The following is a 24610-nucleotide window of genomic DNA, read 5'->3' as shown; positions in this document are numbered from 1 at the left end:
ACACATGCATCAAATCTGTGATCCAAACTCTGGCATCAGTTAAGTGCTAATGATATATATATTTAGTGCCTAATGTCAGGAAGTATTTGACAGATCTGCAATCAATATTTAATCCTATTTACTTTGTCCACATTAATGAGATTTTTTCATCATTTTAAATCACATTAAACTTCATGACAATTCTGTGACAGATTAGAAATGAGCCCTCCCTGTCAAGTATTTTTATTAAGGTTGTTACATCTTGCACTGCATGTTACTTGTATGTAACTCTACTCTAACAAATATATGCAATATACATATTGAAAACATATAACATGAAGTTTAGTAGTATATCTTTATTTCTGTTTAAAACATTATTTGACAAGATTGTATTCACAAATAATATGAAAAGAAATCCATTTACTTACATGAACTAAAATTATAACTATGTTTAACAGGCATATAATTTATCCTCTCCCTTCTCCAATGCCCCACATAAACACACACATGCATTTATCCAATTTTTAATTATTCTCACTACACAGTCGTTTAGTACATAACATGGTTAGCAGTTATGGAGCCCAGATACTGCCTTATAAAGATGAGATTACAAATTAATTAACTTTTAATTTTGAATAAAATGCTTATATAAACAAAATAATATCATTTGAATCTCTTGAGTTAGAATACTTATCTTCGAGTAAAGAAAACTTTTTTACAAATGAACTGAATTTACTGTCATCTGAGCCTAGAGAGATGCTGCCATTTATGTTGAGGCATGAAATGTTTTAACTACAGACCAAAAGCTTTGTTTCAGGTTTCACAAGCTTTTTTAAGCTGACTTCTTCTATGTCACATGGACTGAAGGCTTCAATGTTAACATTAGTAAGTTAGCAATAAAACCAACATTTTGTTCACCACCGATTTCTTTTTCTGACATGACTGGTGACGAAGAAGTCTGCTACAAATAATTCTTAAATATATTTTCTTCAAAAAAGAGAATAACTTGCTGGTCAGCTAACAATTTGCTAGTTGAAATCTTTGATTTGTTAGCGGAAAAAGGATGCAGTGGCAAGTTTTCTTGCTGGTACCAGTTATTTAACCTTTTTACGATGACAGGAACTCGAGTGATCTTTCATTCTAATTTTAAATTTTTTTTATAAATATTAAAATTGAATGTAATCTTGCAAACTAAAAGCTGTTTATGTTCAAGTGGTGTTACTGCTAACAGTAAAGGAGTTGCTTTGTATGGTAACTGTGTTAGTCAACATCCCCAAAACTTAACTTTGCTAGTGAAAAAATGTAAAACAAAGTTTCAGCAGCATATCAAGTTAATTTCTGGCTCTAGATCTGACGAGGAACTGTGGACTTAAAATGAATAAATCATAAAATTTCCCTTTCTGTGATCAGTTTTTCAATTCAAGAGGGAACCAGATTTAGTCACCATGAATATATATTCCGTGTATGCACTAATGTGATTATCTGCATGAGTGCATACACAAAATTTGTATGAATGGAAATGGGCATAATTGGTTTGGCTAACGAGTACCGTCAAAGGAACATTAAACACTCATCCCATGTTTAACAGTGCTCTATTTAGGCACTAGTAGGTTATGGTTGACTCTGGAGATGATTGACCAATGGGTCTCAATGACACTGACCTATGGTCAAGATCTGCAGTCTTGAACTAAACTTACTGTGCAGAAACCAATATTTTCTTATTAGAGTTATCAATTTTTCTCACCTTTTGACCACCAAATCTACTGTATTGGTTTCTGTTACCCTAAGTGAAAGACATCCAAAAGTTTGGAAAAAAAATTAATTCTAAAAGAAAAGCTATTGTGCAAATGGCCATTCGATCTTTCAACCCACAAATCATTAGACCTCTTCCACATCTTAAATGCAAGCCCTCAATAAGCTTTACTCATGGTAGCGGGTCTTAAATAAACATTACCATGAATTAATCATATTTCTTCTTTCATTAAGCAACCTTAATCTTAATATCTTTGCTCCAAAAACAATACAAAATGTGAGTCATCCACAACATTTGGTGAAGATAAATGGTAAATAATTTCCATTTTTTTTTGCAGAATATATTTTTTGTTTTTCAACCACAGTGATCTTGATCTTTAGAAACCACAATTTATATACTTCTACCTTACTCACAGCACAAACCATCCACAACATTTAGTCCAGGACTAAAGTAATTACACATAAACCATTTTTCTTGTTTCATTCAGTGCCCTTGACTTCTGACTGCAAATTTGATAGCTTCTCTCTTACCTCAAGTGCAAGCTATCCACAAATTTTGGTACAGGTACATGATGCAGAACTAATGTTATTGTGTGGAAAGTATTTTTCTTCTTTCAGTCCGAGACCATGACGCCAAAAATAACAAGCTACTTTACCTCAAATGCAACCTGTTCATAAAGCTTAGAAACGGAAAATGGTGGAGAACTCTATTGTGCAGAAACTATATATAGAATGGACAGATGGATGTAATAATGTGGTGCTCAACCTGATTTTAAAAAAAGCATATCTTAGCAAATACATGTTCCCTGGAATGTCTTTGCTTGAATCTGATGTTCTGGCTTGCATTTGATTCACATTCATATAACTACTTCTTTCATGTAATTGTCAAGATATTTCATCTATGTCAGCATTAAAAAGCTGACAGTACAAGTAACTATTGGGGGTAAATCTGCAATGTAGGTCACCACACCTTTATTTCCAGTAATCATTTAAAATTGCTTAAAACTGCAGTACAATACTTATTTATATACTGCCACCAAAATTGCAAAGTGGGTGCATCTCTGGACAAATATTTGTTGCACAACAAAAATGGGTTACTGTGGCCTATTTCCTCTGTCTTATTTAACAGGGTGGCTTATAAAACAGACTCGTACAAAAAAGTGGTGCTCTTTACCAACATTTGTTAAACATTAAGAGTCCATCCCTGTTATTCATTATGTTGTTCTAAAGATACCTGTTACTTGTAAACTCAACACTTGTCCTACATGTTGTGATCATCAAATTTTTTTGCCAAGTTGTACTTTGCTATCATGAAGAGTTAAAATATCTAAATTTTATCAAAGAATATATAGTAGTAAGTGACTAGATAAATCAAACAATGGTCTTATTCTGAAAGTAAAAAAAAGAAGACATTTGAAGAATACATCAAAATTTAAGAACCTGAATAACATTTATTACACATATGAACAGCAACAAGTTACCCACATTCAAAACACTGGGCAGCATAAAATACCTCCAGATGATAGTATTTTGTATAATTGATACCAAGAATATGCTAAAACCAGTATGTACACCACTGAAATCTCTCTTCCATTTCTACTTCTTTTCTGTCTTGATGCTGCATGATTTATCTCCCTTGACAGGGCCCCTTGTGTCTCAATATTTTAAAAAATTCAATTCAGATATTAAATGTTTATATTTATCAACCTTTAACAAATTTGAGTAAATAAATTCATAGTGAGGAAAGTTTAATAAATCACACTGCATGAAACTTTTACATATTTTCAAAATTTGAGTTCTACATTCAGATTTTGTAATAGATGGTTTTAATACATAACATTTGAAAAGCTCAAGAATTTGAATATAATGAGAGATATTATCACTGTTAGTATTTACATTATTTTAGAACTGTACAATGATACTAGATTAAGTATACAGACTAATGAAAAAACTTTTTTGTATCAACCATGTCAACTTTGAATAAAAAATCTATCAAGTCATACTGGAAAGTATGCACTAGTACATATAAATCAGTAACTGTAAAAGCATATTAATCTACTTCTATTGCATAATGGTGAGTATGCTATCACAGGAATCAAATTTAATCTTTATAACTTGTAATATGAACAGATTTTGTTTTAACATTTAGACAACATTTAAAAAATCTGCACTTACAATAAATACAGAACTATTCTAACCTGACCATCTTGTATCAGCAATCTTTTACAAAATTTTAAAACACAACAAGATACATAAATAAAGCTAAAGAGAGATATATTCCCCCTTTCTCTCACTCAACATAATATGTGTATAAAACTCTGGCCCAAGCTCATCTAATCTGGGCCCCACAGCATGCACGTAACAGCAAATCCTGTAATGGCCTTAGACATGGAGCATGAACATGTCTCAATAATGCCGAAATATACCCACCTGCAAAGTTTGTTTTAATTTATAATCTTTTCTGGAAAAAAATCCCCAAAGTTATTTATGTAACATCATACAGGGTGTTCTTTCAATATATCCACAAACTGGGTGAATACGTTAGTAGTCAGATCTGCACCATTTTCATTTACAACCAATTAAATATTGCAAGAAGTGTTTTAGTGAAAAAACATGAAATGCCACAATACATGCAAGTGGAGTAGCAATAACAATTTTTTCGATATAGTCACTACAGTGCCATGCTAGAGTTAGAAAAGTACATTTTCTGTCACAACCAACAAAAGATTGCAACATTGTTTTAGTGAAAATTCCACGCTGAAGTGACAATCCATTCAGGGGAAGAAGCCTTATGGCGATTTAAATGCTAACCATCAAAACAGCCCTTTTGAAGATAAGCATCATTTTAATATAGGAACAAATATATATTGCAAGAAAGAAACATTTTTTTAAAGCCTGATATGGTCATCCATCCATGCAAATTTAACTGTTATGAGATTTTTCAAATTTCTGGAGGTCACATTGGTATCATTTTCATTTAGGACCAGCTACATATAGTGAGAAGTGTTTCATGGAAACCTCATGTTGATACAACCATCACTTCAAGAAAGGTAGTGACAGAAAAAATTCAAGATGGCTGCTGTTAAAAAGAACAATTGGTTTAAAATATATATGTATGTAATAGGGTTTATGGCACCTCATCACAATAGTGGCTATATGATGCAAACTAAAGGTGAAGATCAAAAAATCTACTCAAACTGTCAAGTTATCATAAGACATCTTTAAATGAAGAGCACTTGTCTATATAACCATCCATTCAGAAGAAGTAGTTTTGACATGATTTTCAAGACAGCTACCACTGTAGCTATACTGGCTATTAGATCAGTACCATTATGATTTATAATCAACAAGACATCATAAGAAGTCTTTAGATGAACATCCCATGTCAATATAATCGTCAGGAATAGTGATAGTAGATTTGTTAAGACTACCACCATACTGGCCATGCTGCATGTTAGAGCTATACTGATCCGGTGGCCTAGTGGTTAGAGCATCCGCCTTGGATGTGGGAGGTCGTGGTTTCCATCCCTGGCTCAGTCATACCAAAGAATTACAAAAATGGTACTGACAGCTGCCTCGCTTGGCACTCAGCATTAAGAGGTTAGTGTTAGGACTGGTTGGCCTGGTGTCAGGATAATGTGACTGAGTGGGACATCATACTACATGTCTGCAGCATGATGCCCCAGTGCTAGACATCACTATAAACTGCCACACTGCAGACATTGTAGTGATATGACTGAAAAATTGTTAAAGCTACGTTAAAAATCCAAATCACAAACAAAAACACAGATCTGCACCATTTTCATTTAGGACCAACTAGATATCACCAGAAGCCTTTTAGTGAAAACCTCATGTTAGCAATAACATGACTTTCAAGATCACCAACATAACAGACTGGTATCATTTTCATTTAGGACCATCTAGACAACATAATAAATCTGTTAGTGAAATCTCCAATTTGATTTGACCAACTGCTCATCAGAAGTAGCCAAAACAGGATTTTCAACAAGGGCAATGTGGTAGCCATATTAGATGTCCAAGGAGAATCAGTCTCATTTAGGACCAACTAGTTCTTTAGATGAATATAAGTGCAATGTTTCATGACAATTTTAAAAGTAAAATAGAACAAGTAGCAAAAACAAACTTGTGCTAATGGATAATGGATGACCACAACAGTCCATCATATATGCTCTTTTACAACCTGCCAGCAGATCTAAAAACAAAGGATGTTTACAAAACTCTCATTCTTTATTAGGAATTATTTAATGAACTAGAGTGTACCTTAAGCCCACAAACAAGATGAAGTCTTCAAAAATAATAATGATGGGGACCAGCGTACTACTGCAATTTCCTGGTGGGTAACATAAACCCAACTGCAAAGAGTACAGACCTAGAAGATCCATACTGTTTGTATTAATTATGATTTCAAGCAAAGGGCTAGATATGATGCTGCATTATGCAACACCCAACTGTTGCTATGCTGTTTTCCTTGTAATAATGAACAGACCAATGAACAAAAATAAGGTAAACAATTATGGCAGCAATAAGTCAAGATTATACTGTCACAATGCTGACCTATTAGAAATAGTCAAGAATTTGAACAAAAAGCTTAGAAGGGAAAAAAAAAGAATCTGTCAGGAGGAGGATGCTCAAATGACTGAAAAGAAATTAAAGGAATAAAACTATTTTTTCCTTTAAACTGTCGAGTACTAAAACCTTTTCTGATATTCTTGAAAAACTCCAATATACAAACTTTTGCTAACAAAAATATTTTGTCATATATAAGAGTTCACATGTTCACAACAGACCCATGTACTAAGTTTGGTTAACTCTTTAATTTATATTTCTTTGGTAATTACTTAAGTGGCATTATTCAAGGTATTGAATTGGTATGTTCACAAATGGTTTGATAAAAGTCCATTTATACTTGTTTGCATTATCATACTAACAAACCAGTACAACTAAAAATCCCAGACAAGACCCATGGCCTTAAAATCAATGACAGAGTGCTGACTCCTTTGGCCTTAAAATCAATGTTAGAGTGCTGATTTCTCTGGCCTTAAAATCAATGACAGAGTGCTGACTTCTCTGGCCTTAAAATCAATGACAGAATGCTGACTTCTCTGGCCTCAAAATCAATGACAGAATGCTGACTTCTCTGGCCTCAAAATCAATGACAGAGTGCTGACTTCTCTGGCCTCAAAATCAATGACAGAGTGCTGACTCCTTTGGCCTTAAAATCAATGTTAGAGTGCTGACTTCTCTGGCCTCAAAATCAATGACAGAATGCTGACTTCTCTGGCCTTAAAATCAGTGACAGAGTGCTAACTTCTTTGGCTTTAAAATCAATATCAGAGGACTGACTAAAAACTTGCTCAGTGAATAGCAACTAAATACAATGTCTGGTCAAAATTCACTTATGTATGTAGACCACTCTGTTGGTCTCAGTGGTTAGAGTGTCTGCCTCGGATGTGGAAGGTTGCGGATTCGAAAGACTTATAAAAATGGCACTAGCAGCTGCCTCACTTGGCGCTGAGGATTATGATGTTAGTGTTAGGACTGGTCAGCCTGGTATCAGGATCATGTGACTTGCGGGGACATGATGTTACATGTCTACGGCATGATGCCCCAGTGATAGACATCACTATAAAAAGCCACAATGCAAACACTGTAGTGATATGACTGGAAAACTTAAAGCTACATTAAAACTACAAATCACACACACACACACACACACAACACACACACTTATGTGTGTCACTGTGTTCAAAAACTTGGTGAATTACAAAAAATGCAACCAATAACCTCTGCCTGACTCCAAGGTCAAACAGATCTGGTTTCAAAAAACCTTCACAAACATGTACCAAGTGGGAGATCAGAGCTGCACCATTTCATTCACAGCCAATTAAACATTTCAAGAAGTGTTCTAGTAAAAAAAATCCATGTCAGTGCCATTCATGGAAGAGTAGGGTTAGGTTGATTTTCAAGCTGATCAATGTGGTGCCATGCTAGGTCAGATAACACCATTTTTAACCAGAAACAACTACAGACAGTTATAACAATGTTTTATTAAAAATCCCATATTCAGATCAGCATCAATTAACAGAATAAGAACTATAACTGCAGTAAAGTTATATATATATATATATATATATATATATATATATATATATATATATATATATATATATATATGTTATTTATTTATTTATTGGTATGACTACCGTATCCACTAAAATGGTTGTTACAAGATTTGTCAAAGTTTTATAAGTCAAAATGAAATCATTATCTTTAGGACCAGCTTCATACAGTGAAAACACTATGTTGCTATGATCAACCCTTCAAGCAAAATTTGAATGATGGTCACCACTGATCAGTACCTTTTTCTTTTTAGGACCATCTAGATATCATAGGAATGTCTTTTAGTTCCAAATATAGTTTTTGGAGGTACAACTAATTATGTAATACTTACCAGGTACATGTATTGCAATCCAAGCCAAATAATCGTTCTCCAATTAGTCAGGAGTGTGTGTGTGTGTGTGTGATTAGGATTTTTAACGTAGCTTTAACAATTTTTCAGTCATATCACTATGATGTCTGCAGTGTTGCAGTTTATAGTGATGTCTAGCACTGGGGCATCCCACCCAGTCACATTATTCTGACACCAAGCCTACCAGTCCTAACACTAACCTCTTAATGCTGAGCACATAGCGAAGCAACTGTTAGAACCATTTTTGTAAGTCTTTGGTATGATTCAGCCAGGGTTTCAAACCCACGACCTCCCGCATCCGAGGCAGATGCTCTAACCACTAGGCCACCGGTGGGGTCCAATTAGTCAGGAGGAAGGCTGATGGCTTTATGTCATCTAATCAAGAGTGATTCAAGGCCCAAGGTGCAGCAATAGCCTTAGTATCATGGACTTAAATCATGAAAAAGGTCCCTCTCTTTGAGAGACCTTTGACTGATATCCCTAGACAATGAGGACAATCCTTCTGGCATGGAGACCATCAAAATATATGAAGAACCCTTGAGACAGAGAAAGAAATGATGATGATCTTCCTTATACATTAGAGGAATCAAAATAAATAGGTAATTTCAACAGGAAGTGAAGTTGTTGAAGGTAAATGATTCTTCATATAAAACCCAGGTTGGAAAAGAAGAGAAACTTCATTATAGTTTTTGCTGAACTGCAAAGAATCCTTTTCCACTGACAAGGTATGAATTTCACTCCTTCTCCTTGCCATCATTAATGACAGCAGGAAGAAATGCTTAAGTTTAAGGTTCTCGATGAATGGTTCATGAAGTTTCAATAACACCCAAAAAACACATGAAAGATGTACGGAAGGCTTCAATGAGTGAGGCTTCATTCTCTGAAGTTCAAAATACCTAATGATATTGGAAAGTTGCAGTACAATCCAATGGTGGAACCCTTAGAGAACTTGACTGTAGAAAAGGGCTGCCCTGCCCTGTGACCTTAATGGCAGAAACACATTCTCTTTCCTCAAAAAGAAATTGAAAAAGTAAACTACTGTGTTTAAAGGTGGATAGTGAGGATCAATCCATTTCCTACAGAATTATAGAAAATTCTCCATGTGGCACTGTGAACCCTGTAAGCTCTTATCCTCCCTAAATAAGTGATGCAGTCAACAACCTTTACTTGAATACTTAGCTTGCAAATTGTTTTAACGAGCCAAGCATGATGGTGGAGAATCCGTGGGTTGTTGTGTAGGAGAGACCCCCTGTACTGCCAAAGCAGGTCTCTCCTCTGTGGTATTTGTATGGACTCTACCCACTGAAAATGTTCCTCTGTGACTGACTGGAGCAGGAACCATTCCTTGAGGACCATTGGCCCAACCTGGACAGACTGTCTACCAAGATATTCCATTTTGCCAGAATATGTCAGACTGAGACTGACCGCTAATGAGGCTGACCATATAAGAATGTTCCAGACTTCCACACAAAGTGAAGGTGCACGTGTACCTCCTTGACAGCTGAGGTAAAGTATTACTTACATGTTCTTGGTGGCAATCATAATCCAATGACTTCTTACAAGGGTAGGCAAATTCACCTAGGTACTGAAACACTGCCATCAATTTTAAACTGTTTATATGAATGGTATGTTAGAGTCCCTGATGGAATAACCATTCTGTGTATTCTGTGTACATAAAGAGTAGGCTCCAGGAACATCAGTCAAGAATCCAGTCAGAAATTGTACCCAATCTAGCCACCCAGTCAGGTGACTGCAATCAGAGCTGATAATGGGTCCCTCTGTTGTTTCTTTTCATACACAAGAGTTTTTTACCATTTTCTTTTAAGTTCCTCTTCATAATGACTACATTCAGTTTGCACATTCTGATAAAGGGATGCAAGAAATCTTTATTAAAATACTGTACTGCTTTTGTCCTGATGCCTTTTCAGACCATAACTGATATTCTGTTCCAAGATGTAGGTTTCTATTTTTATTCTCCTTGATTTGGAATCAATAATATCGTTCATGACATTCAAGAATGACTCAATCTGTAGGTCATACAAACAACTCAGTAAAGACATTACCATCTTTGACAGAAAAGGGTAAATGGCAACAATATCAACACTTCCCCACCAGTGATCTATATGTTGTCCCTTTGTAAATTCCCTGAAGGGAACCAGGTTGGAATCTTCTAACTTCCAAATCATTCAGGTCCAACTCCTCCTCATTTAACATATCAGATGCTAGAGTTGGCAACAACAGTTCAAATCATTCTGGCAAAGACTGCAAAATACTAGCCATCTGGAACTTAATTTTCTTACAAATTGACCGTCTATGTTCTCATCAACTTTGCATTAAAGCCATTCCCATTTCCATTCATTTTTCAAACCTTTATCCAAGCTTTTTGTGCCTGTGTATACAATTTTTTGTATCAATAATTGGATATGCCATGTTCGGTAAGCATACTATGTTCATCAGTTTATATTATGTGTAGATGCAATGGACAAGTAGAAACTTTAAACTAATCAGAATGCTCTTTACAATGATCTTCATTTAATAACATACAGAAAGAATATTATTATACTGATAGGTTGCAGGTCCAAAGGCCAAGTCATATGACACACTTATAAAAATGGTACCAACAGCTGACTTGCCAGGTGTTTAGCATTAAGAGGTTAATATTAAGACTGATCAGGCTGGTGTCAGGATAATGTGATGGTGTGGGACATCATGCTACATGTCTGCTGCATGATGCCACAGTTCTAAACATTACTATAAGCTGCCACACTGCAAACATCATAGCGATATGACTGAAAACTTGTTGAAGCTATGTTAAAAATCCAAATTTCACACACACAGATCATCTTGATATAGTTAAATTATTACTGGACAGACCATTATTTAAAATATGTGTCCAAGATATTAGTAAAAAAATGACCATATGAAGGAAAATTAGATTCCAACCAGGACAAAAGTGGAAATCCACTTTAAAATGGACAATCCCCACCATACATACAGTACCGAGAAGCGATAATGTCCAACTTCTAAAGGCTGGGGATTAGACAGGGACAAGTCACCACTGACCAAGACAGGGAGAGGTCCTTTGGAAGACAATCTCTGAGGATAGTGCATCAACCATTTGTCAAAATAATGGAGGATAGGTCACCTGAAGAACTCAAGTGAACCCCTATTACTCCCATCACTCAGCAAAAGGTTCTCGGGGTGAAGGTGATGTCAAATGGGAGAGCTCAGATATGAAATACCTTTCAGCCAAGACAAAATGGGAGATAGTTACTGTGAGACAGAAAGATGAGGATGCGAATTGATGCATCTTGGAGATCTATGGAGACTGTCCAGTTGAAGGGCCTTGTGGTGCTCCAGGCTGAAAGCTTTTGTCCCATTAAATCTATTTAAGGTGGAAAGATCGATTCTGCGTCAAAACTTTCTGGGTTTGTTTTGATAATGAAAAGATCTGAGAGAAGAAACCTGGAGTTTGGTTGTTTTCCACCCTCTTGACTGCACCCATCCACAGAAATTTGTGTACCTCTTCCCTCAGTTGAACACCAGTATGGACTGGTAAAACTGAATGGGAATATATGATAGCAACAGTTGTTCCTGGAAAGAAAGCCAGTAACCTTCCCTTAAAGTAGTATGGATCATGGCATCATACATGATGCCTGATCAAGCCTCTGAAAATTGGAATAGTTCCACATCAACTGGAACACTGGGAAGAGGAAGGGACTGATCCAGAGGGTGCCACTCCATAGTGATGATTATCTCCCTCCTTAGCAATGGGAAAGAAGCACGATTTTCACCTCTGGCTTCCATGGCCACTTTGTCTAGCAAAAAACAGGTGGGAGGGAATTCTGAATAGGGCCTGCATATGAGTCTTATGAGACTGGACAGGAAAATTTTGAACAAGGTTACATGAATTGATCTAGGTGGTAGTGTTTCTTAGCCCATTTCAATGGGCTTGGAGTCATGGCCAGAGACTGATGTTCCTATTTCCTCAAATCATGGTATCCACAGAAGGGATGAGAGCACCAAAGATCTTTTTCACACCTCTCAAAAACAGGTATATGCCCCTCTAAAGATGCATCTCTGCAGAGGTGAAGAAGCTCCTCAGAATGTGTCTTACACATTATGAGTGCGTATCTGGTTGTCTTAGCCACAACCTCCAACAAGCACTGAAATGCTGCTGGAGACCATGATTGCTCCTTATACAGAACCATATGCACCAAGGCTGGAAATGAGCCCAGGTTGCAGTCAATATTCCCATTTTGGGGTGCACCAAAATTTAACGGGGGATGCCTAAGAAGCAAAGCCCAGGAAGGGACCTGATAACTGGAGGTGGAGACCAATGGCAAGAGTGTAGCCAGAGGTAACAACCACTCCTTCTACTGCTTGGCAGACTCTTTGACCCCATGCAAATTATGTGCAAGGTCACAAACCAAGCATAGAGATGCTGACCTGATTCCATTCCTTAGATGGGTGAGCAAAGCCCATTTTCACTGGGATTTTACAGTTCATAAAAGCATGGTATCGACCTAATCCCTATCCCCAGACTGACAATCAAAATGGTGTATCCAGTTACTCAAAGAGCACTCCTGTGACTGGTGTCTGGTACTCTAAGCTTAGTAACCAGTAAATGCCCTGTGCCTGGCAACCAGTGACCAATCAGACGGGAACTAGTCTCGAAACCTTCTGTTAATGGGCTGGGGGAATCGATCCTGAGATGAAGAGGAGAAGAAAGGGCCTTCCTTCCTAAACCAATATGTAAAGCAACTTGATACCAATGCCCACACATCATCTAACCAAAGGCAACAATTCAGAAATTCATCCATGCACGCACAACCAGTACATTATGTGAAGGTAGGGTGAGTGTCCATAAGGGCCTTCTTATGCCAGCCCTTACCAAAACCTTGAGACACATTATGATGCTGAAAGAGAATAAATACAAAAAGCAAAACAACCAGAAGCTAGAGAAGGGTAGATGAAGTTACCAAGGCACTGATAGGAAAACAATTAATAGAAGCACTGCCTCACTGATAAAAGTGCAAAACCCCTTCACAATTACCAAAATAATGCAAGAAAACACCCAATCAGAAAATAACTCAGTCAATATAAAAAGGGCAATGATGGGCCAAACATATGTTTAACAAAAACAATAACAATGACGGTTAAATTTAATGGAGCCAAATAAACCTGCAAGTTCAATCAAAGGAAGTAAGTGGGTGAGACTGGGTGTTTTGTATCCAGACTTTGATGAAGTATTAAGACTAGGATCATGTTCTGTTCTGGACCTCCAATTACTATTAGAGAATATTAGTCTAAACTGGGGAATAAGCATCCAGAAAAGGAAAGCAATTCAGCTGATGCAAGCAGTGTGTTACTCCTATTAAAAACAAGATCTTCAAGATGGCTGCTGTGGTGGCATATTGTATGTCTGAGAAGAACCATTGTCATTAGGACCATGTAGACTTGGGAACTAATGCAAAGTTTCATGGAAATTATCCAAGTAGTTGAAAATTACTGACTGCAAATTTGTGCAAGTGGATGGATGGATGACTCAAGATGGGCAACATGACATCCCATAATCTTTTCTGATCTATGACTGGTAGAGCTAATAAAAATTAGATGTTTTAAGTGTCAAAATATAAACCCAATGCTTAACCTTAATGGTAACCGTGGCCTTCCAAGTACCCATCTTGACGTGATGCAAATGAAAAATGCAAGACAAAATCTACTATTTAATAATTCTAACATTTTCTCAGCTCATATTCAACAATAAATTCATATTAAAATCTAAGACAATGAAGTTAAATTGTATGCAATTTATTACAGCAATATTATATTATTCTGAATTTAGAAAACAAAAATAGTTCTGTTACAACCATACAATGTACAGTAAAATGTAAATATATTTTAGCATGTCCTCTAATGTGTTTTTCATACACTTACTTTTCATGTGTATAAATAATTACTGATAAAAAGCAAATAATTGTAATATTCAGTTCACTTGTAAGCTTATTTTTATTGACAAAAACTTCTCTCCACATAATATTCAAGAACAGATAATGATGATTTTAGTGGACTTTTGGTGATACATGAAACATTTAAAATGGAAAAGAATCTTAAGGAAGAGTATGATTACAAATTTTTGAGAGGCACTGACATGTATTTTTAATGGTGAAGTGATCTCAGTCAAAAAGAATTTAAAAAAAAAAAAACAAATTTGGAATACAGAAATTAAAGGCAAAAGAAAGTTCTAATATCATGTTTGTCCCAAATAGGACTATAGATATATATATATATATATATATATATATATATATATATATATATATATATATATATATATATATATATATATATATAGATTAATCCAATAATTTCATTAATATCTTAAAATCAAACAGGTTAAAACAAAACAAATAGTTTGATATATCTTGCCAAAGTATGACATATAATATGTAAACTCTTACTGCAGAATTGCAAAATATTTGTTTTCCATTCTTAATCATTACAAATATACCACTCTGCTATGGAATCATAAATCCTTTGGATATGTTTTGTGTCGTAAAATTAATGTGCAAGTATCTTAGGATAATCATGTCTAACAATAATAAAATCAAAGTGTAATCAATAATTACAATTATCATGCAGAAAGAAATGTCTAAATGACCTTAAGAACATCATGTGGTCCCATTTCTAACTGAAACTTTCTTCAGAATTTTTTAAATCTTTACATTTGTACCATTAATGTTTTTACAATTTAAAATTTTCACTTTTAATCAGCATTATATAGCCAGTACTATGGTGTTATGCCATCAAAGAATATACATGCATACATACACACTGTGATAGGGTGATAAAGAAATAACACATTAAAAAAGTACTTTTCTATCATATCAAATTACTATAATCAGGTGACAGAAACTAGAGATGACTTTTGTGCGTTTTTTTTTTTTGTAAATTAAAAAAAAATCGTTTCTAAAAAATCGGTTTTTGAGTTAGTATAACTGTTCACCCTTAGAATTTCTGCCAGATTATACTGGATGAAAATGATGCATTGAGTAGCCTTAGAGTGATATCCAGTAGTACATGAACAGTTTATGTATCAATAACTACCTTGATTAACCACTACAGCTGAAGATTCATGTGCAGACCACTCATATAATTCCAATACTCATTAGCATGTACAATACTGTGTTACCCTACTGAGGATAACCTATCACAGTATACAAAGTACAGTCAATAATATGGAATGTTTATCATTGAACTAACATTTTTACTCCTACTTCTAACTGCACAGGTCAAAAAGGGTTGTATACAGCATAGAAAAATATGTGGTCACCAGCAAAACACAACTACTTAAACTATGTTCACAGAGCATTAATTGTAGGTCACTGTGACCTTTTTGGTTGTAAGGGGGTAGTACTTACAGACATTCATCCAATAACAAAGTTTCATGATTCTAATACAAATAGCAGTAGGTCACATAAACCTCATTCTGCAATAAGACTAAATTACTTATCAAAATGCATTCCCTCATGATTCTATGTATAAAAGAGGTTTAAAGAAACATAACCTAACCCAGTAAATTGTGAAATGTAGATCATTGTGACCTATTTATCTTGTATGGGTGCAGCAGACTATAGGGTGATTAAACCATGAACAGCGCATAAGACTTGAAAAACAAAATTCAACCATAATCAGTTATGTATAAAATATGAGTATAGTGTACTACTTTTGTGATAAGGGTGCAGATGCAAAATGCATCACCTCACCAAATTCATTGATTTTAGGTATACATAACAGGTGTATAAATCCCATTTGGTCATGAGCTAATTAAACTTAACCATGCAAAACATGAAATGTGCATCACAGTGACTTTTTCTTTTGTGGTACTAACAGAGATGCATAAATTCAGGCAGCTTAAGGAATCTGGCATGATAAATATATTTATAGAGTGTGCAAAACCCTGAGCTAAATGCATAAACTTAACCAAGAATATACAACTTCTGTACATGTATTTACAAAGTTAGCCCCAATAGTTCCCTCCTAAAGAGGTTGCCACTATGAAACTGGCTCCAAACTGTTACCCAAGACCTAGGAAGAAAGAATGGCTGTGACGCATTGAGGATGTACATATATATGCTTTATCCATGGATACTGACTACACTGCCAATAGTGTTTTGTTTTGTTTTTACAAAAAGGTGTTTAAAGGTTTCTCTATTTCTGGTTACTTTGGGTTTTTCTAATTTGGTTACTTTATATCTGAATCAGATCAGCATCATTAAATGAAAAAAGAAAGGCAAAAAGAAATAGACTTCAAAGCCAAATTTGCTAGGATGCTTTCTGACAAATTCATCAAATTCCTTGAAGCACTTTTTGAGGAGTTATGCACAAGTTTTTCTATCTTAGTAATGGTCAACATATTTTCAAGGTGAATCAGCATTAACTTTATAAATTTTGTAAACTTAAAAGCCCTTTGGTTCAATTCTGCATTTTTTAATAATGTTTTTTTAAGGGTTCTCATTTTGGAAATGATGGCCATGTTTGGTGGTGGATCAGCATCATATTTGTATAAACATCAAAGGCTTTCATGTCAGTATGTTTTGTCTCAATTTTGGTCCAATTCTGTTCAGCAGTTTTTGTTTAGAACAAATCAATGAAAGGTTTTTCTTGTTTAAGTAACAGAGGCTACATCGGGAGGTGCAAACTTAAAAGACCTTCAAGCCATGACACTTTTGTTAAAATCATTTCAATTCTCTTTTGTTTTGTTAAAATAAAGTCATTTCAAGGTTTTTCTATTTTAGCAATGGTGGCCGTATTGATGAATGATCAGCATTATTTGTATGAAAACCTGAAATCTCTTTACACCAGGATGATTTCAACCAAAACTGGTCCAACTCTTTTCAGTAGTTTCTAAATAATCATTAAAATTTTTGTTCTATTTTAGCAATGATGGCTACATAAGATGGCAGTTTGGTGTCATTTCTAAAAATCTGAAAGCTCTTCACGTCAGAAGGATCAATGCAAAATTTATTTGAAATTAGCCCAGTGGTTTCTGAGAAGTTTCAAACAGCAGATGGTGAATGATGGATTATGCAAAAAGTATGCCAGACAACACACACTGGAAAAAACATTAGCTCACATGGCCTTACAGCCAGTGAGCTAAAAATTGTGTTCCAGTGTGAACAATAACAAGAGCTCACCAGTTTTGGTTTAAACAGATCTATGTGGCCATATGTAAAAAGAAACAAATGGGTACGATCACACAAAAATGAAGAACCAGTTATTGTCTGAAATAAGACAATGTAATCCTAAGTTGGTACAGGATGCAGTAAAAACATAGGAAAAATATATATATATAACACTCATATGTAACCATTAGTGATTTGTAGACATTGTACATAAAAGCATGCATAATAGTAAGAAGCAATAATAGTACAAAGACATAAAACTCTTTCCCAATACCTCATTAATCAAATGAAATTAGAAAACTCATCATAATGATCATCCACAGTATTTCAAGGTTAACTTATAAAGCCTGAGATTTTTATTTAGAACAGGTCAGTGCCTGCTACTCCAAACACCCAAACAAGAAAACCAACAATAGAGCTATGGTCAAAGTGCAGTCAAGTTAAATATAAGTTACAGTGACCTAGTTGTCACAGATGGCTGTAGTATTTCCTATTAAATATTTACATAAAGTGTCTGCAAAAATGAATTAAATGCAACTACTAACTTCTGTCTTGACACCAGATGAACAGATGAATGGAGGGATAGTACGAAAGACTTTCAGACAAACTTCAGCAATCCATAAGCAACATAAATTGCTTTGCAATCTGACAATTAAAACCATTCCCCCCATTGTAACCCATTTTGACTATCCATCTTTACCTCATTTTTTTTAAATCAGACAACTAACTCTCCATTAAAATCACTTCTACCCAGTCCTACTGGTGGTTTTAACTGGATGTTTAAAGTAGTTACATGTATCCAACAACCTGATTCCTCAAATCTGGTCATTAAATCAAGAAACTCTGTTGATGCTTCTTTTATTATTGATGATTATGAATCTCCAGTATTATGCAAATGTGATTTTATGATAAGGGCATGGTAAATTCAAGTCCTATGATCAGTCTTGCAATAAAGTAGCTATTTCCTGCCAGTTATGTCTATGACAGAGGTGTAATTATTTAGCAACAAGTATGAGATACTGAAATACCATAATATTCTGAGGAACAGTCTTGGATTTTCTTAAATTTATATATAAACATTGTTTTGAAAATGTGATTGACATATTAAGAGTAGAATTTAATTTTTTTAATTGCGAGTGGAATTTAATTAATTAATGTTAATTATATTAAAATCTTGGTTTGATGGTGAATTTACAATTAAACAACAAATGTATTGATCTGTACAAGAATTTGAAGAAAATCTCTCAAGAACTGATCAAATATCAAGCATCTTTCATGGAAAAGTCAATAAATTCCATCGTTCTGCCAAAGTTCTCTGCAGAACTTTAAAAATGGAAGTGCTCGGACACATCTCATATCTAACCATAATGTTGAGAAATACAGTATGTTAAAGAGGAACAAAGGGATAAATACAAATTGTGAGACATTGATAATCATCCTTCTTGTTATGATCTCAAACAAATAACAATATCCCTCAAAACACATATAATCTGAATTAAATTTGTTTAATGTTTTAAGTCATTTCTCTCCTTCAGCTCAACAGAATTAAAAAATTTGTAAAATATTTCATTTGCTATTGAAATAGTTCTGTTTGAAGAACTACAAAGTTGTTAAACTATAATAAGGGAGTTGACTAGCCTAGTCATTTCTGTTTCAAGTTAAAATCTGAGTTATGCCCATTCAAAAGAATCACTATTCAAGGCCAAAAAGCCAATGAAGCTAAATATAAAACAGTACCTATTATTAGAAATACAGACTATTCTTAGTAACAGAGAGTGGACAGCAGTCCATATGCCTGAGAGTGAAAAATCTCTTCAAACCCTAACAAACAAGGCTGTGAGTTCTACATATGGAAACTCCAGAATCACTTTAAAGTTTATGGCCAGATTTTAGAAAAGCCATACTTGTAAACAGTAAAATTAAAATAAATCATATACAAACATTCTGGAATAACTGCCTTGTATGAAAGATTTGAGATTATGGTGGTTTTACTGTTGCACATTGAGTTTTACTAACAATAGTAGCAGAACTGGAAAGCAAGAGCAAACCTCCTGAAATCCTGTTGTTTTTCCACTTTTTTAAAATGTTGTTAAAAAACAGCACAAAATGTAGTTCTCTATGACATCATGTCAAAAGAATATTCACCATCTTACAACTGCAACAAACTATCCAAAATATATCATGGATTTTACTGCCATCACTTTTGACACTTGACCAATCATAAAGCACATTACAACTGAATGTGTGCTCTAATCATGTGTGACATCTAATGAAAATGACTGGTATACACATGTATGAAATGAGGCCAAGACAATAAACTAGGTCCAGGAAGCTCAGACTCTCACTATTGAGAGTTCTGCAGCTGTAGCAATACTATGATGGTGGCAAACTCCAGTGGACATACACAGAACTGCATATAACTGAAAACAAGTATAGCAAATAACACTGCCGAGAAATATTGATGTATTGTGCAGTACCAATAATATGACAGACAGAGGTAGCGAGGTGGTCAGACCCCTTGCTGGACACTGTGACCACCTCCTTTCTGGTATAATTGGGCACTTAAAAGATGCATCACACTGGCTGGAATTGTTAAAGTTGTGACCTCAACCTGAAGATGCTGATGATACCTGAATATCTCCACCCTCAGAAGTTTCAAAAACATCATCCCCTGTCAAAATAAGTAAATAGATAAATAAATAAATATGAACAATATTTGATACCTTATATCCTTTTATATAATGAGCAATAAATCATAAATAGTGAGGACTGAGTTCTGTTTTATACAGCACTGCTGCAAATCAGAGTCTGCCCAAAGCATCTTTTATTCTTCTTACAATGGAAAGCAAACATGTTACTGAAAGATCAGTAAAAGACTGCTTTTCATAATCAATGACATTTCATTATCAATGACATCACACATTCAATGCATTGGAATTAAATGAGATTTCATTATCAATGACATCACACATTCAATGCATTCGAATTAAATGAGATTTCATTATCAATGACATCACACATTCAATGCATTGGAATTAAATGAGATTTCATTATCAATGACATCACACATTCAATGCATTCGAATTAAATGAGATTTCATTATCAATGACATCACACATTCAATGCATTGGAATTAAATGAGATATCACTATCAATGACATCACACATTCAATGCATTGGAATTAAATGAGATTTCATTATCAATGACATCACACATTCAATGCATTGGAATTAAATGAGATATCACTATCAATGACATCACACATTCAATGCATTGGAATTAAATGAGATTTCATTATCAGTGACATCATACCAGGAAGTGAGATCCATGGGTCATACCAGGAAACACAACTGCATGTATATTAGCATCATTAACATTACCATAAAAAGCACTGGAATAAAATAGTGTGTCTTGAAATCATTTCTACATTCATTTCAAATTTTCAAAACATGTTTAAACGTTTATAATTTTGAGCCCAAAATTATGTAAACTCCTCAAAAGTGACAAGACCAGTAGCTTTAACAGCCCTCTGTCATTCTTGAATGGACAAACCAAACTCTTCTACACAGAAAATAATCAAAAAATGTCAGAGTGTTCATAATATTTGTCAAGACAGACTACACATTATTCCAATTATGCAACAAGTGCCCAAAAGAACACCCCAATACATGACAGTACTAGTTATTCAATCAAGTTTTGTTTGCATCCTAATGAAATTTCAAATAAATTGAAAGCAACCATGTGATAAATTAACAAGTATAGCAGATGTTTGTTCAAATCTGATGCTTTGCACCATTAAAAGGTAAAAGGTATATGTTTTAACATTGCATTATTCAAATATGCACTGATTAATTGATTAATCTACTTATTTCACTGATATGTATAAAATAATTAGCTATGAATGCATCTTGGTTACTTAATCATAAAAAAGATGTATTTACCATGGATTTTCCCTTTTTTGATATCCAAGGAATTAGTGCATTACTATACTTAAGTTCCTCATATACTGTTTTCAACATTTCTGGTTAAATCCAGTGCATTAGTTTTAAGTTCTGATACACTGAGACTACCTTACTTACAGTATATACTAGCATATAAGCCAAATAATTTAGGAACAAATAAAGGCCTGGAAGAAGGGGGGGGGGTCGGCATATCCACGAGCCAATATCTAAACTTGACAGTTTTTACCGGTAGTCTTTTTGTTGACTACTGTAATGGCTAAAAATCTTGGGACATGAAAAAATAATTTTTTTCCATGTCCTAAGACATAGGCATGTAAAAAAAAAGAGTAACTTTCAGTGACCCAACAATTATTAAACTGTTACACAGTACTGTGATTGATTTTGTTATTATTTTGCAGATGCATATTTTCTGATTTCTCCAACACGAAGTTAATTAAAGGTAAAAAAAGACTTCATAATTCGTGGGCCGGTTGAATTTACCAGGAGACCATGCTGAACTATAATTTACTGTACTTACACATTGCAAAGCATGCATATCATCACTTAAATCGTTACTTATTCCCAAACATATTACATGCAGATTTTGCTTTATTCATTGTTTCAACCAAACTGCATTCTTCCAGATAACATTTCAGCTAGTCTTTAATAGCTGTTTCATTTACACTGAATCACACGCTCATGAGTTACTCATTTTCAATGATATAAATGATCCTACAAATTGAGGTAATATTTTTAAAAAGGTACACACCTTTAATTGTACAAGGCAGGTAACCATCAAAATTTACATGTTCACAAAGAGTGGTAATAATAAAGGCTAAAATTTTCAACTAAGATCACCATTAATCAATTTTAGTTTTGTGTTTTAGCTGAACAAATATCATAACTTTCTACACAATGGAAAGTTTGATCTTTCGGCATCTCCTATGTTGATAGTCGGCGAATTTCTTGTTTTGCGACAGAAGTACAGGCCAGTTAATCTTTAAAACCCTGAAACTGGCTTGTGATAAGAGGGAATTTTTACCAGTAACTATACAAATACATTGATGTGTAATTGCCTTTTATTCCAAAATACTATGTAGTTTTGTAAAATGGAGGCAAAGGCATACCTATTAACTTTTCAAAAGCCAAGTAGGGAGACTGAATATAATAATAGAGATTGGGAAATAAAATCGGGAGGCTTTTCGTGGCATTTGTAAAACCTTGTTTTCACTAAATATTAATCAATCCTCCTGGGCCAATAAGCGTAAATTTCACAAAAAGACTCGCTGTTTCTCCCTCTGGCATGCCCTATTTTCATAGTCTGGTCAGCTGTGGTCAAACTGCACAATAGCTAAATATTAGTCTTTAAAAAAAAAACAAGCAAGAAAGCCAGCATGAATAATTAAAAGTTAATTCTTATCAATGCAACTATTTTGTGAAAACAATTGGCCCTCTGCCGTAATTCAAAGAAACCATATTCTAGACGATTATGTGTTATGCAAGCACCAGCAATTGATTGCCAAATAAAGGATTCCCAATTTGTTTTAACTAAAGGTACCAAAATAGCCAGCCTCATGGTACCGTACATGTGGCAACTATTTTCCCCTCTTTGTATATCCGACCATATTCCCTTACTGTCAACTCGTAAAGCATTTAGTATTGTTTATTATAAAACATGTATTCGGAATTAGTTTTTCAGGACACATTTGCTGCGTAGTATGTATTTTCATTCCTTCTTTTAATTTAACGCTGGTAATTATCATTGGTATATATGGTATAAAAATGCCCAGTGGTCACTCATATAAGTTTCTTTTGTGGGAATGGTGCTATAGCAGATGGAGTTCCAGCATTTATTGTTGTGGTTTACTTTTTTGTTTTTATTTTTTTCATTTTTTATTATTGTAGAGTGTAGAGGCAAAAAAAATCATTAATTTATGTGAATAATGTTTAAAATTAATCGATTTAGTGAAAAAGCGAATTGTTTATAGTAATTATTTCATCACAACAATAATTCACAGGTGATACAACAGAACATGTAGGACTTTTCTTATTTAGAAGAAATGAAAATCGAAGACATAATGTAGTAATTGGGAGTTCTCTGCAAAAATCAGAAGATATTATGAAATCGGGAGGTAGGCATGGAGCAACCCCTAAATCGGGATTTTTTTCTTCTCCTTCTTGGCATGAAAGTTGACAGGTATGGTGTAAGGTTGTTTACATCAAAGCAAACTACAACTCTGCTTTTAAGGTATTAGCATCAAACCGTATTGTTTTTATTCATTGTGCTCACATACTGCGATTAGATTTTAATGAGTTAGGTATTTACAATTTCAAAGCAAAGTAAAAACGTAATTACCAGTGCACTGATATAAAATGTCCAACGCAATAATGCATAAACAAACAATAATCAAGTCAAAAGGGAGAGGTAGTGTTACAGCAACTCGCTATTGCTAAATTCTTGTAATCATTCAATCAAATTATACACAAATTTAAATTAGGCAGAAACAGTAAGAAAACAGAAAAATAAATAAATTACTTTGCAAACAAGTTTATACCATTTCTTTTTATTCATGCATGCCAACCTCGAGAAAAGTATACATGTAATTTTTAAAACATAACTTTGCCTAAATAAATGCATTTAGAACTTACCATGAACATCTTCAGATGTCTGTAAGTCGGCTTATATGCGGGTCATGAACTTTCCAGTGTTTATACCTGTTCAGTTTAGGGGTCAGCTTGTACATGAATGGGATTATATGTGACTATATATGGTATATCAGGAACTAACCGGGCACAGCATATAAAAAAATAATCAGCATTGGTTTTGTTGCACACAGCTTCATTTTTTTTAATGAACAAGAGATTTTAACACAAATGACCTTTCCAGATCTGGCTGAAACATGTTTTTTTTTTTTTTACCTGGCAACTCAATAAGTATTTAATTTTCTATTTAGACTTTAATGCTGCTTATTTAATATGTAGGAACCTTTATTCAGATATTTCTTTTTAAGTGTAAAAATAAAAACATGAGTAAACAAACTTATAAATCTCACACATTCGAAAAAAATTCAATTGTGATATGTAATATAATTACTTATGTCTTCTGATTCATTTTGTAGATACCAGAAGAGGCCATTATGTATAGAGCAACCCCTGTTTGTGATGCTGGGACACAAACTACCTAATATGGCAGTGATGTAGTTGCCAATAAAAAAAAGAAGGAAACAATGATCCCAAAACGGTATTTTGACATTCCATT

At 34.3% G+C, this 24610-nt stretch overlaps 1 protein-coding gene across 2 annotated transcripts in view; it reads right to left on the bottom strand.

Annotated features, from left to right (window-relative positions):
• Positions 1-320: 320 nt before the first annotated feature.
• Positions 321-24610, bottom strand: part of LOC149805447 (uncharacterized) — an 88152-nt gene continuing 63862 nt past the window's right edge. For both annotated transcript variants that reach the window (XM_089950038.1, XM_089950039.1), the window contains one exon: positions 321-20080. In XM_089950038.1, coding sequence (XP_089806164.1) covers positions 20016-20080 — 65 coding nt within the window. In that variant the 3' untranslated portion in view covers positions 321-20015. The remainder of the gene's footprint in view (positions 20081-24610) is intronic.

The sequence above is a fragment of the Sinohyriopsis cumingii genome, chromosome 2 (genome assembly GCF_028554795.1).
Source record: "Sinohyriopsis cumingii isolate HCF-2022 chromosome 2, ASM2855479v2, whole genome shotgun sequence".
Classification (NCBI taxonomy): Eukaryota; Metazoa; Mollusca; class Bivalvia; order Unionida; family Unionidae; genus Sinohyriopsis; species Sinohyriopsis cumingii.
This window is presented reverse-complemented; position numbering and strand designations above follow the sequence as displayed.